This window comes from Leptosomus discolor, chromosome 2 (genome assembly GCF_034619465.1).
Source record: "Leptosomus discolor isolate bLepDis1 chromosome 2, bLepDis1.hap2, whole genome shotgun sequence".
Classification (NCBI taxonomy): domain Eukaryota; kingdom Metazoa; phylum Chordata; class Aves; order Leptosomiformes; family Leptosomidae; genus Leptosomus; species Leptosomus discolor.
Window position 1 is genome coordinate 127152220 of NC_141392.1, and position 14874 is coordinate 127167093.

The 14874-nt window shown below is 51.2% G+C and overlaps 1 protein-coding gene across 2 annotated transcripts in view; it reads right to left on the minus strand.

The window, feature by feature from the left end:
- Nucleotides 1–14874, minus strand: part of ASXL2 (ASXL transcriptional regulator 2) — a 115074-nt gene that overhangs the window by 65775 nt on the left and 34425 nt on the right. For both annotated transcript variants that reach the window (XM_086461753.1, XM_086461752.1), the window contains exon 3: nucleotides 3317–3425. In XM_086461753.1, coding sequence (XP_086317879.1) covers nucleotides 3317–3425 — 109 coding nt within the window. The remainder of the gene's footprint in view (nucleotides 1–3316; nucleotides 3426–14874) is intronic.

Genomic DNA, 14874 nt, shown 5'->3' on the forward strand with positions numbered 1-14874 from the left:
AGAAATCCCTCCCTTAGGCATGCGACGTCGCCTTCTATTTAACAAAACGACGTTCGGTTTCTCTACTGAAGTGTTGACCCTCAACATGTCAAGCGTTCTCCTAAAATGTGAAACCCTCCAGGCACGACCAAACCTTGGCATGTACCTGGACAGCCTGAAGCAAAACCAGACCCCCAAAGCTCACTCCGCACACGCAGCCTTCGCAAAGCAGGAAAAATACCGATGACAAGAAACTCAAATACCAGAAGCTACCAGAAACCCAGCACTTCTGCTACGAGTATTTAAGGGTCATGGCCATTTGTTTCACTCTGTAGCGTTTAGGACTACTGGGAGTTAATTGTCCCCAGGGGTCCAAGCAGGCTGTCCAGGCTGTAGGAGAAGCAACCAACATCCTCACCAGGGCAAACACAACTCCCCGTGAGATCCAGTTGCCCCAGGGAGCATCGCTGGCTGATTTGGGGTGTTGCACGGCCCTCCAGTCTGGAGCATCTAATCATTTAAAAAAGATGAAATGTTGTCCTTTGCTTCCCCCTCCCCACGCAAAGCTCGGCTATTGCCTCTAACCCACTGAAACAGCCGTTTCGGGATTCAGTTTGCTGTTCGTGTCATTGCTGCCAACCACGAGTGTCCCCGAGGTGCGACGTCCCCCACATCCACCCCGCTCGCTGCTGCCAAAAACACACCGCGCCTAGCAAAAAAGAAGCCCCCCATCAGCTCGGGGCCTGACCTCACCTGTCCTTAAACAAACCTCTGCAGCTCGGCCGAGAAAGCAGCGGCGTCCCTCGAGAACTGTGACCGTGCCTCGTGCGCTCCGCTGCGGGGGAGCGCCCGCTCACCCCCACCAACGGGCTCGGCACTGCTCGCTGCCCTGCAGAGCGCTTCTGGCTACCAAAATCAGGGGAGGGTTGAGGAAAGGAGAGGGTTAGGTACTTGGGAAGAAAGTGACAATAAAATCACGTTAATAAAAACTAATGAGGCATTCAGTTCAACTGCTAGCTGCCGCTAGCAATTCTCCCCTGGCCTCTCGTGGCCACCGGCACTACGCAAACACCTCCAGAAACAACTAATCCTTTCAACGTTATTTCACAGAGTTGCTTGGTTATAATTCTCTAATCTGTTTTATGTATCTTTATCATCAAGTCTAAGGGGGAAAAAAAAACAAAAATCAAAGGAGGATGCCAGCAGCCTACGAGTCTCCTTCCTGCTCTGTTCAGAGGGCCAGCAAAACCGCAGCGCAGCCTTGCTTCGCTCACCACGTGTTTCACCCCAAGCTTTCTCTTTTCACAAGTGACTTACTGGACACCTGACTCTCCTTCACTCCACTGCGGTGGGACAACGGCACTTGGGGAATGCTCAGTCCTGCTCTCCCAAGCCTTCTGCTTCTAACTGCTGCCCAAGCCGCCAGGCTCTGTGAATCACGGCTCCCCCAAGGGATTTCTCGTTCAATGCTCCTGGTGGCAGCGGTGCTGGGGCTAAGCATGGCCAAGGGGACCTGGGACTGGTGCAGCAGGGCTGAACCGCTCCCTCCCTCCTGCAGTACTGGGCTTCTCGATGCTCCGCAGAAGTCGCCGCCTCCAGACTACACAGCCCCAAGGGAGGAGAGATGGAAACCAAACCACGGTGTCTTTAGACACACAGGACACGACATGCCCTCGGAGTAACGCAGCAGCTAGTCCAGCCTCCTAGTTAATACAAATCATTACGTTTAACCAACTTACTCCTGCATGCAGTTACGGAACATAGCGGATTGACTGAAGCATAATGTTACGAGAGATAATCAGTTTTAACTTGCAGATTTGATGAGGGAAGCTGAACTACAACAGCCGCCCTGACGGTTGTCGCTCAGATGCATACTTAAACTCGACTTTGCTCACATTTAACCTCTAGACATCGGGTACCCCACCAACAACGCGCTCATGATCTCGCAAGAGGTGCTTTTTGTACATCTTGAATTATTTTGTTCTCCTCTGAAAGTTCTCAGCCCAGCTTTGCCACATCACGACACAGAATCCATGGACAACTACTCAATTACTTGCCTACTACCAGATCTAAATCTTTTCCATAATGTTCTGACAAAATGCTGTTTTCCCAAGCTGCATTCTTCACTCCCAAAATGTAAAACTTCACACCTCTCTGTAGCGAGACAAACTGTGCAAGCCTCAGCCCAGTTTGTCAGCAAACAGAAAACTACCTTCCCCTCATTAGTGGTTGTGTCCCTGATAGTCCTTACCTTAAAGGTACGAGTTATCAAAACGGTGTTCTACGTACTTTCACTTAGATACACAGAATCAGGTCAACCTCTGCTTGGCACAGCGATGATCAAAGAAAGAAGTCTGTCGGATGTCTTGCAGTGGCATTTTTGGAAGCTCTGAAGATGTTTTACTCTGATGTTTTACACGTCAACACCGATGCACAGCTCCCAAAGGGACGTCCCATGCTGTCCCGCTACGTGCAAGAACTCAAGGAACAACGTGCTTTTCCCGTTTACAGGGCAGAGGGAGGAGATGGAGAGCACGGGATTCAACGTAGCTGAATTCTTGAGGACGACAATGCAGACATCTTTTTGAGGGCAATTCTTGGTTGATCCCACTGGAAATCCAACTGGTGCTTGTGCAGCACAGACTCTCATACGTTTCAAGTATTTTTGGATGAGATTAATTCCATCTTCAAAGTTACTACACCTCTCTATCGAGCATGGAGTGAGACAAGGAAAGTGGTTCTAGGGAAGACACCTACACCAGACAAGTCTACCCGTAGGGAGAGGAACCCTATCTTACAGCACAGTCTTGGGAGCCAAATTTACAGAAAGTCCAGAACAGTGAGAGCAGGCCTCCTTCCAGCAGTTTAACTGGGGTAAAAGGTTTCAAAGAAAGATTCTTTTTTAAGATGTCAATCGGACGAATCAAGGACTCCACACTTGCTCCCTACAAATGCTCTCTGTCTGCTACTAATAGACTGAGGATAAGGTAACTTTTCATTTCCAGACACAAGCTGAGATCAGTGAAGATGAAGTTACCCTTTTAGGGCTAAAATGTCACTAAAATTTTAATGACTCTTTCAGTTCTGGGATAGTAATTAACATCAACAAACCACACCGCTACGAATAAAAGCTTTCCCCTTCAGTCGCACTTTCAGCGCCCAGGCACTCACTAGCAAGCGTGGAGTCTCGGTGTTTGCAGCTGGAGGGAAAACTTACGCTGCAGTTCATGCCAGCGAGGAAGAGTCCCCTCTTCAGGATTACCCTAATCCAACGTGGTTTTAAACGGACAAAAGTCACCTGAGCATCAAAACGAGATTCCCCAGCCGAGCCACTTACCTTCAGAGTGTACACTCCCATGCGCCCCGGGACCTTATAGAAAATGCCCTCTTCCCCTCGGGAGTTTGTATGTAACATAGCATTCAGGCATGCAAGAGGAGAAGTCCCACTGAAAACAAAAACACAGGGTTAATGTTGGAATGTACTTGGTCAGCGTTACTCTTCCGCTGGGAGACAATCATGGCCCCTCCCCGACCATCACGCATGCAGAGGCAGAAAGATTCCACATCCAACTTCTCTTCCCAAGGAGAACACAAGCCGAAGCTGCCATAGTGAGCAACACTGAAACCAGCCCACGTACCCACGCTCCAGTCCCAGAAAAAAAGCAAACACAAGAGCCCCCACGTTCAGGCTCTCCAATACTTCTTCGCTGAACTTCAAAACGATTGCGCATTTTGGAAGCTCTGGATACTCAGCGTTGCTCATCTGAAACTCAGAGCAGGTTTGTTGTGAGCTAACGACCAACTGCAGAGATATTTAAAGTTGTGTTGTGGGTTGTTTGGTTTTTTTTCCCCAAAAAAAACCCCACGTATCACACTGACGTGAGGATTGTGGGATAAAGAATGGAAACCAGTTATGCAGTTTCTGCTGAGAAGAGTGGAGATCTTCGATCCCAGCCAGGAGAACGGGGACAGAAGATCTCTCTTTTCACTGGTGCTGGTGGGGGTCTCTTTGTTTGGTTTTTTTTTAAGCCCATCCTGGTGTAGACAGCAGCAAAATCAAGTGGACATGGCAAGGCAGGTGACTTTTGTTCCCACTGCGGCGTCAGGCTCATCACAACCTCTACTAAACGGGTGTCCTTGCTCGTAAAGCACATTGGTATCCAGCACCAACCCTGCACAGAAACGAAGCAAAAAGTTTTTGCCTCCCAATGCCCAAAGGCTGGCACCGGAACCATTAAACTGACTGAAAACCTGTATTTGTGACCGACTGACTGCAACCCCTGGGCAGGAGATACAGCCGTTGGTCTGCAGTAAATCGTGCTACGAACACTCCAACAAACCACATCAAAAGTGGCAAAATCATCCCTGGGAGGAAAGGGAAACAGAGGCGAGGAGGAGCGCAGCCCTGCCACGATGCAGGCAGGGCACGCGTGCCCCCCGCTCCGCCCGAGAGCAGCTCGGCAGCACTGCTGGTGTCTGGCACAAGGAGAAGCCAACGTCCTGCACCAGGTTGTCCCAGCTCGAGGGCAGGAGACCCCTCAAGGGGCACTGGCCAGATACAGCAGCTCGTGAACCGCCTCACTCCGAGAGGAGGGCCGGTATTTATGCCCGCGGGCTGCCCACTCCTCCAGCCGGCAAACAGGCTTAGAGAAGTACCTCTGTGGGAGCTCACTGGTTGTACTGGGACGCCTCGGTCGCACAGTCGTCCCCCGCCAGCTGAGATCTCCGTGGGGCCGCAGCCCACAGCCAGACCAGCCGATCTCCTTCAAACCCACGTGCAAAGGGTCGGAAACCAGCCTCTCCGGCGCGACCGAAGGCAGCGCCGCAGGGTGCTGCTCTGCCCTGCAAACCAGCGCCCCAGCCCACCCTTTGCACCGACAGATGCCGCCAGCTGCAGTTCTCTCCGGCGAGCACCAAAACGGAGGTGACGCAGCCGAGCGGACGCCCGTCCAAGCCGCATGCTCACCAGGCTGCGCTTACGCGTCTCTGCTCCGCCGGAGCTCCCGCTTCCCGAGCTTTGGCCAGCCTCGATCGTTCACACATGGTGAGGAGGGCGCTTTCTAACCCCCAGCCCAAAGCTCTTCCAAAAGCTCAGTCCAACGCTCCAGCAAAAACCAGTGGGGCTGGAGGGAGCAGCTGAGCCTCAGGCACGCTGGGGACCACCCGCTCATCGTGTTTTGGTTCTTCCACGGCAGAGCTCTGTCTCGTTTGGGTACTCTCACACTGACCCAGCGGCTCACCGAGCTAACAAGTGTCTTTTGGAGGGCAGTCGAGCGCGGTGCAACAGAGGAACCGGTAACGTGAGCACCTCGCTTTGATCCCTGCCGGGAACTCACACCCGCCTTCAGACACGGCCTATCGAGGCTGATGCTCCAGCCAGAATCCCTGTTGCTGAGCATAAGCCTCTCCTAAACACATCTGCACGCTGTAGACCACCTCTTCCTTGAGCAGCCCCACCAAAACCAGCTCTTGGCTCGTCACTCCCTGCTGCTCCCACGCCTTTTCTCTGCACCTTCCCCAACGGTGAAGCAACCGCTGCAAACGCGAACACCACAACGGGAAACAACTCTGCTCCCAGCAGCTCCACCAAGGCTACGTGCTAACTTCGCAAGGCTGGTCCTCGTCTCCAGAAAGCTATGGGATCACCCTGGAAGCTACAATTCAGTGTCATTTCCTACAGCAACCCCAAATCCTTCCCAAAGGCACTGCTCCCCAGGGTACACCCTTCCCCTCTCCTCGTCTTCGCTCCTGGATGCAATTTCTGCATGCAAGTACTACGCAAGAACTGCTCGCAGGTGTATTTTACACAGGCCCAGCTGCACCTGGCAGTGTGAACAATACACCTGTCCTGCACCATCACTGCTCATCACCATCCCTCCACCGCTGCGTCTAGAAAACCATCAGGAGTCATTTTATGCCTTCTCCCAGATCGCTAACAGCACGCTGAACAGCACCGAACGCACCGAAGCGTTCCCATCCGGGAAGCTCCGGGGCAGAGAGCAGAGCTCTGCCACGTACCTGAGCTTCAGCTCACGGAGGGTGTTGAGTCTAAAAACTGCATCAGAGCAGAATATCAGTGTTAATCCAAGCGTTTTACAAAAGTCTAGGCTGAGCTACGCTTTGGAAGCTCCCCAAGGAACGAAGCCTTGGCAGGACCCATCTGTACAAAGGCTATGCTCATCTGGCATCTACACTGCTCCCGCTGAACCGATTCCATTGTTTAACAGCTTATCCACTGTTTCTGCTTTATTGTTTTCTCATGTTTACCCATCTCTAGTTACGTGCCTTCCTCTACAGGCTCTTCTGGAAAGCTGGCACAAACGTAACGCTGTTCTAGCCTTTCACAGAGCTTACTGTAAAAATTTTAAAAGCTAAAACCAGTTGACATATCCCATCTGACGTTGAAAAAATAAAAAAAAGGTTCAGTTTGGGTATAAGATGCATGGTCTTCAGGTCATATTACATCCTTTCTGCCTCTATGAGCGAGCACTTGTGAGCACTTGAACCCTTCCTCCATGAACCACCTTATTTTCACGACTGTCCCTCAGTCGAAGCCACCACTCGGGGTGCAGGGCGGCAGTTCACACTCCTGAGCAGCGGCCCCCAACGTGGCTGCAGAAGAAAGGAGAGCGGCCGCTGCCGCAGGGTTACACGAGCTGCCAGCTCCCTGATCTGGATCTTGATTTGAGACACAAACCTCCAAAGTGGGAAAAACCCACCCGCACACCACCACCCAAACCACCGGACCCCCAAAAGATATTTGGGGACAGGCGAGACGCCGACCCCAGAACGTGGATGAAGCCTCACCCGCGGGGCCATCCTAAACCTGCCCGCACCCCGCGGGAAAGCGCCTTGGGCACTTCTCTGCGATGGAAGGCGCTGCTGCGTTATTGCAACCCCTGACCCGCAGCTCCAACCGTTTGCCAACAGCTAAACCTGCAGCGAGACCGGTTGTGTTTATTCTCAGAGATGAAACTTGTTCTCCTCTGACGGGAAAGATTTCACCCCTTGCGTGTTCTCTGCCACCCCTTTGCTCGGAATCCCCCAACACTCACTTCATACCTTTTCCAGCTACCTGTGTTTTGCTCCCAGCCCACCCTTTGTGATGTTAAATGCAGTAACTGCCTAAAAATAGCCTTAGGAAGCAGATGTTGTTATGCCATTTAGTTTACTGTCTAAGCAAGCAGCGGGTACAACTCCAGACTCAGTTTTACAGCACCCAGCCAGAAGGTTTTTCTATAAACCAATGCACTCAGTTAAGATGCTTCAGCTGGACAGGGCACATCAAGGTTTTACCGAAATGCTAGGGTTTCCGCCGAGAACTAGCTATGTAGAAGAGTCAGACATGATGTTTTATTAACATTAAACCCTACGTCACACCCTGTATTTTTACAGCTAATTAAGCAGAGGTCCAGTGCTCATTCCAGCAAGTTTTTCAGCCCAGAGAAACGTTTTTACGTCACACGTACTAACAAATTGTGTGGAAAACCGTATTGTTTCCCATTAGGCTTACACGTAATTGAGAGGCAGGACAAGAACTTGAGCTGGCAGGTTTTACGAAGAGCTGGCAGGGGTTCACAGCTCGGCCTCTGCCTGGGGAAACCTTCAGCCTGAGCTGGCTCCTGCTTGTGCTGCTCCTGCTGCTGGTGAGCCAGGGTGAAGCCTTCAGCTCCTGCTTTATTCCACGCTTCAATGAGGGGAAGAGCAAAATTTCAGCTTTCCAGCCCCTGCCTCCCCTGTAAACCGGCTTATGCAACTCTAGAGAGGCTCCTTCGTGTGGCAGCTAGATCTGCCCGGGCTGTCTTCATCCTGAGTCTCGTTTCTGCACTGAAAATAGATGACATGCACAACCAAGACACTGTAACTCCACCCAACTGCCAAGTCATGCCAGCCCTTTTCAAACACATTCAGGCGTTTCAGTAGGTTATGTCAGCGATGTGCTTCTGCTTCATCAGGCCGCTTTTCTGACAACAAAAGCATTTTCCTGACGAAAACAGGATAAATTCCCGATATAGAAAACAACTGACTCAGACATTCAGCACCTCCAGAAAGTTACTGGAGCCTCATCTAATGCTGCTGACAGTCATTTTTGACAAGAACTTCAGCAGAAGCGTTCCGACTGCAGTTGGTGACGGCAAGGGCATCAGGGGAACAGCCTGGGGCTGAGGCATTCAGCCTGTAAGGGCAGCAGCACGCTGCTGCTTTCCTACGCAAGTCTTTTTCTGAATGTTACGTTTTAGGTGCACGCACACACGAGCTGCTCTCGTGCTTCTGTGAGTGGAAAGGATTTTAGCTGCATTTTCATTTATGCACTCACAGCAGCCTGTTACCTACGCTCTATATTCCATTGGGATATGGAAGGGAACGGGGTGTTACCTGACAGCCCCAGCAAAAGCACAAACCTAGTTTAACTGTTGTGCTAAGTGGGATGCTCACCCCTATCAGCTACCCAGCGCTCAGCGCCAGCTCACTGACAAAAACAGCACCCTTGGGAAAAGCAAGATAAACGTCCCCTCGTTTGTCCTGGGTCACACCTCAGGTGAGCGATGGCTCGGCTCAGGACAGGGCTGCTTAGGCTGACAAGCTCAGCTGATGCTAACAGCCGGCTACGGGCTCTGCTCACGGAAAGGAGCTTGCATTGAAATAAAAAACGGATTTGCAAGAGTTCAGAAGATGCGAAGGTAACTGCAACCACCTTTACCAGGATCCATTTGGCTTCCACAGCGTTACAAGCACACACCGACGCCTCCTAGTTCCCACTCCTCCGAGAGCCCGAGCCAGCCCAGCCTTTCCGCCAACCTGCCGAGACACGGGCAGCGACCTCTGCGTCAACGGGCCCCGCGGCGCCAACACGAGGGTCATAACCCCAGCTCTCGCCCCCAGACCCAGGATCTCCGTCGTGAAAACCGGGAAATACCACCCCATTCGCCGGTTGAAGATTTAACTCCTCCTGCCTCCCCGCGCGCTGGCCCCCCTCGCAGTCCATCTCGGCTTGAGGAGAACCCGGCAGTAACGCACCCGCCCGCCCACCGCGACCTTCCCCACCGGCGACAGGAGCGGTTTCGGTGCTGACCGGGGCTGGAAACCGCAGCACCCAGCGTATCCTCATTTACAGGTGCTGTTCTGGAGAGGGGTCCAACACGAGCCACACCCACCAGTACTTACCAGGCGAGCACCCCGTGAACAGGCAAAGCAAACACCAGTTCCTAAACCCCGGTACCGCCAGAGCGGGCGCCCACCTTCAGCTACACCACCCTTCGGCGGCAGGGCCCTACCCACGCTCGTTTGCTGCCTTGGGGCAGGCATTAAGTGCCTGTCAAGGGGCTATTTCAGTTACAAATTCTGTTCCCAATCGTTCTGCTGCTATTGCTGTGCTCAGCGGCGCTGCTTCCCACCAAAAACGGTGCTTTAGTCATTCTTCCCTTCCAACACCAACCTCCCGATTAAAACCAACCAATTTAACAGATTCACTGGCATTTATAAACCTGTGACTGCTACATAAACCATATTTTTACATCACTGACTAAACAAGGGGGTTTGGTCACTTCTAAACAGCTAGTCTATTTTGAAAATTAACATTTTTCATATCTGCGCTTCCATTTCATTAACAAACCAGAAAGCTGATCTCAAAGTGACCAACGGCTAGTGACAGTCCCTCTGCCTGCAGAACGAGCTCATACTTTACTTATTTTATTGGGCTGCTGAAAGGGCTGAACCAGTGCAATAACGCTTTTTGTGGTTAAGAGGCAGCTGTAAGGCCAGTCAATGGCGTTAAGAAGAAACACATATTCTGAGCTCTCGCCCCTCCGAGCACTTCTCTGAGCTACTTGACATTTCAGACAGACACGTACACACCAAATTGTCCCTCTGAGAATTGCAAGATTTAAGCCATCATTAAACCACGGCATTTTAAACTCCACATTAAATTCAAAGCTTTTTCAGACCAAGCAGGAAAAAAGGGGTTTGAGAGAGGTGGATGTACACAAGGTTAAGGCGAGGACTCTCTACACCGAGCAGCCGCCTGTCGAAGGGGGGGAAGGCAGTGGAGCGGTTCTGCCCACACTTCCCATCCCACTGCAGCTCCCCTTCCCAGCAGCCTGGCTCCGAGACCTCAGGGACCGAGCTGACTCGTTCTGGCTGGAAAACCACGTGCGACCACATCACCTTTGTTCGGTCACACACGGGTAGGACACGGCCCGAAGTTTTCCAAAGGTGATGTATTTCAACTTAAAGCCCTTGCCCTCAGAGTATCGTGCAAGGTGTATTTATCTATCAAAAGGTCACTTCACATCAAAGCTCCATTTTTAATCTGGTTAGCAGAGGTTACAGCATTTCTCCACGTGTGCCCAACAGCACGGTCTTCAGCATGGTGGACCCAGCAGCTCCCTTGCAGCCTCCTGCCGCAGGACCCCTCCAGAGCAGGACCCCACCGGCGGCTCCAGGGGGTCCTGCAGACAGAGGGGTGCAGAAACACCCCTCGAGACCCACTGGTTTCCCACCAGGCGGGTGCCAGAGCACACTGCAGCCTCCGCACCAGGGAGGAGTTAATTAGTGCCCTCTGCTCTAAAGGGAAGCTTAACGTAAAGTGCACCCAGCAGCAAGTGTCTTCGTCTCACATCGCCACTGCATGGGGATGTAACTGGATAAAAACGCCCAAAACGGACCGGAACCCTGTTTAAGGGGGAGGGGTTTTCCCATTTTGTTCTTCTCAGCATCTCCTTCTTCCCCACTTTCCCTTTGAATCAGACATTCACAGAAATAGCTTTTGTTTATTAGTATATTAAATATGTTTTTTAAAACCACTATAGAAGTCTCAGAGCAGAGAGGTGTTGCAAGCAGACACCACTGGTCCAACTTCAAGCTTGTTAAGCACATTCCTGATTTAGAAAAGCAGCTTATTCGACATGTTAAATTCGGCTTGACCCACTATGCAGTGCCAAACGTCCCCGGGACAACAGATCCACAAAAACACATCATGCAAATCAAGCACCCCCCTCCCCACAAATTCGGGTTTGCAGACAGCAGGATTAATCTGTAAGACACTAAGCATCCACATGCTATTAGCCTGACGCTTTCCACAGACTCCACAAGCATTAAGAGTTCAAGTTTGCATCGCGCCGAAGCGCCAATGCAAAGGGCATGCAGGAAGGGCAGGGCGAGGCCACAGAAGCGTTAACACCAGGTATACTACCAGCACTCGGTTTCTAAGGCTGTGTGAAACAAGCAGTTGCTCTCGTAATTAAGGCTTTTGCGGCTTGCGTTAATAGAGAGGAGCAGCTTTAGAACAATCAGCAGTGGTTCTTACCTTCTGGAGTTGGAGTGCAACCCAAAAAAAGGAGAGAAACACCCCTTTAAGAACTTGAGCAAAACAATCATCTAGTCATTAATACGAACCCTCCCCCCCATCCACCAGAACCAAACTTTAAACGTTTCGGGCAGATCTGCAGTGACACTAACACCAGGTTACACCAAACGGACACCGGGGGGGGAAGCTGGAGACCTGGTGGCCTTTGCCAGCCCGTCTCCGAAGCTGCCGGCGTGCGGCCGCCACCCCCAGCCAACTCCCCCGTGCGCCACCTTCAACCTCCACCAGCCAGTGAAGTTTTCACAGACGCCAGGTGGAAACCTCGCACGCAGGCAGACAGCAGCACGGGAATTCACCGACCCTTCCGCACACCCTCAGCACTACTGCCAGCTCCGGGTACAACAGCGGATGGTCACAGGGCAGGAACGAGCACGTTCCGCTTCTCACCCCCACGGGTGACCCAGTCATTAATAATGCAAGCCGGTGCTCCGCTGCCCTCATCTAAGTATTCCCACAGTTGTGGGGCTGGGGGCAGGTGAAGCGTTTCATGCTCTAAAACCAGTTTTAACACACCAGTGCTCAAAGCTCCTGGGAGTTCGTGCAGGAGGAACACAGGGCGAGGGCAGCCGGCGATCACGGCGAGTTCAGGTGGAGCCGCACTGGGACCACAGCGTGCCAGGGGGCCCAGGAGGCGCTCGGGACGCAGATGGGCCTGGAGGACGCTATAAAGCTCTCAGGCACACGCTGAAATTGGACTTTATTTATAGCTTTAATTAACGGTCTACCATGACAGCCGAATCTGGCCTGCAGGAACATCAGCAGACTCTGATGTCATGTGCCGAGTCCCAGATAAGGTTAAAAACCCTCGCAGAAGACATCTGACATGGTTTACAGGTGTAAGCAACACCTTCAGGTTCACAGCACTCGATTAGCTCCACCCTAACAGCCTCCACAGATAAGATACGTGTTCATGGGCTGTTCACGTCCTCGAGGGACTACGCAGAAATTCACTTCTTCTGACTTTAAAGGAGGAATCCAGAAAAAAGCACCTTCCTCTAAGGCTTTTGGGGCACAGAATTAAAACCTCAAAGTTTTGGGGTTCCCCCCTTTGTATTTTTGCTACAGAACCATGAGCCAATTCATACTGAAGATAAATCCTAAATCTAGGTATTTTTTGAGACCTCAGCTCCAGCATTTTCTAGGAGAGTCAATCTGTTAGACTCCTGCCATGCTCATCAGTCGGAGTATCACACCCTACATTTCTCCTTGCAAACAGCTAATATACTCTTTCCCATGATGGAAACCGGTGTGCGATTCTATTTTGAGGGGATCGCAGAAACTGCTACTCCTGCAGTCTCAGCTAGGACGGGAGAAGTATTTTGTTAGTTATGGATTTGATACCTTTACACAAGGGAAGAGTCACCAGTCAGAGTTTCTTCTACCTCTAATAAATGCATTCAGCGCTCCCTGCTGATGGTAACAACATGATCTTTCTGTACAACCGTTCTCTCTGAACCAACATTTTCCCCTACATGTATTACTCATGGCATCCACTAACTTACCTCCCTGCTTCTGCACAGACACCGGGCGGTACCGAAACCTGCAGCTACTTTGACTTTTAGTTGAATTAATGCCAGTGAAGCAAAAAAGAAACCAGCCCTGTGGGGCCTGCCCAAGTCAAGGTGTCCCCTCAAGAAGGCGAGCACTTCATTCTGCAGTCTGCAGGGGAACAGACTGGGCTCCCCACAAAGTACAGGCACCACCTGCAGACAACGGCTGGTGACATAGAACCAACAGACAAGGTGGCCTGGAGCTGGTGGTGCCAGGAGAAAGCGGTCAAGGGGCAGAAATTGCATCTCCAGCTCTTCCTCACTTCAGGAAAAGTGCTGGTAGGGAGCCCCTGCCTGGTTCACAGGAGAAAATCCTGAACAACAGGACAGTTATGAGTGTCCAGAGGAGAGACTCACTGAACATACCGCTAACCTCATTCGATATTAATCTGTCACCATCACTAACACTTGACAGCCATTTGATCAAAAATAGCTTTAACCTGGACTTTACACCAGAGACTTCACAAATTCCACTTCAACATAAAGACATCATGAAGGTCTCAAAGAAAATACCACGTTCTGGTGGTCTTCAGTTAAAAACGTAAGTTGGTAAGTGTTCATTTTCTCCAGAAAAAGCCAAACCCAACTTTCAGCTGACTAAAGGGAAAGAATTGCGAGCACTTACTGCAGCAGCACTTGCTGGCCTTCGCTGCTGCCAGCCCCTTCTCCTGAAGGCTCACAGAAATCAACAGAGCAAAGAAGAAGAAGAGTCTTGCAATTAATGTGTCCGCCTGTAAGGCTGGCCCTAAGGCACCTGCTTCCAACCATTCCCCCTTCCCATCAGTAAAGCAACAGGAAAGAGCCCCAGAACCCCAGCTGTGACTAAGAAGTCCTGTACATGACAACCCTGAGAGGTTAGTAACACTTTTGTGGATGTTTTATAACACCCATCTTCCAGTAGAATGAAACAAACCAGAGATATTTGAGGTAATGAAAGAGCTAAACCCTGACAATCCCTGACTAAGGCCTCACTGTGATGCATAAAAGCTTTACTCGTGTATTTTTGTTTAGTTTCCCTTGCGTCTTTGTTTTCCTGAGTTTTCCTTCCCCCACAGGGATGGTTTTAGCTCTTTGGTGAGCAAAGTTGATAAATAGATAAAGGAGACAAAGCTCCAGGTATCAAGGAGACATTAAGGAGACATCAAGGAGACAAAGCTCCGGACATTAAGGAGACACACATCTAACACACAACTGACTGTTCCAAGAGGCTGCACCAGAAAAGGGGCCCTGGCTTGTGCTCAAGAAGAAGGATTCAACTAGAGGACAGTGTGAGGAAGACTATGAATGCCAGGAACTCATCACCATGAGATTGCCCTTCTCAGGAAATCTGATGAATAGGTATGATTTTTTGTGTATATGAACGGATGGGTTTTGCTAACCTGTTGGAGCACTCGTGGTGGAACACCCCCAGTGCTGCCCAGCGCTGCCATACAGAATGCCTGCTTGATAACCCCCTGTTGTTAGCGAGTTTTCATCTCAGAACCCTTACCCAGCCGCACCCAGCCTCCCACCTTGGTGAGGAGTGTTAGAAAGCCAGGGGCTGTGGAAGCTCTAACCCAACCCTGGTGGTTCTTAAAGCAGCAGCACGGATGTCCCTGTCCTGTCCCCCCACGCATAGACACTCAACATCACCAGTATCAAATCCAGGAGACATGGACTCAAGGTGCTCCAGCCCATTTGAAGATTACCTTCAAAGCAGCTGTGGATTCAAGAAAGGAGTCATTTAGATTGGGAGGGACCGCTGGAGGTCACCAGTCCAACCCCCAGCTCAAAGCAGGAGCAACTACATGAGGTGTCTCGGGGCTTTGTCCAGTCCAACCCCAAACACCTCTCGAAGTGGAGGTCACACAACCGTCCCTGGTCCTGCTGTAGTGTTTTATCACCCTTATGGTGCTGTGATATTCACCTCCTATCTACTCGGAATTTCCCATCTTGCAATTTGCGCTCACTGCCCCTCAGCCTGGCTCTGCGTACCCCCGT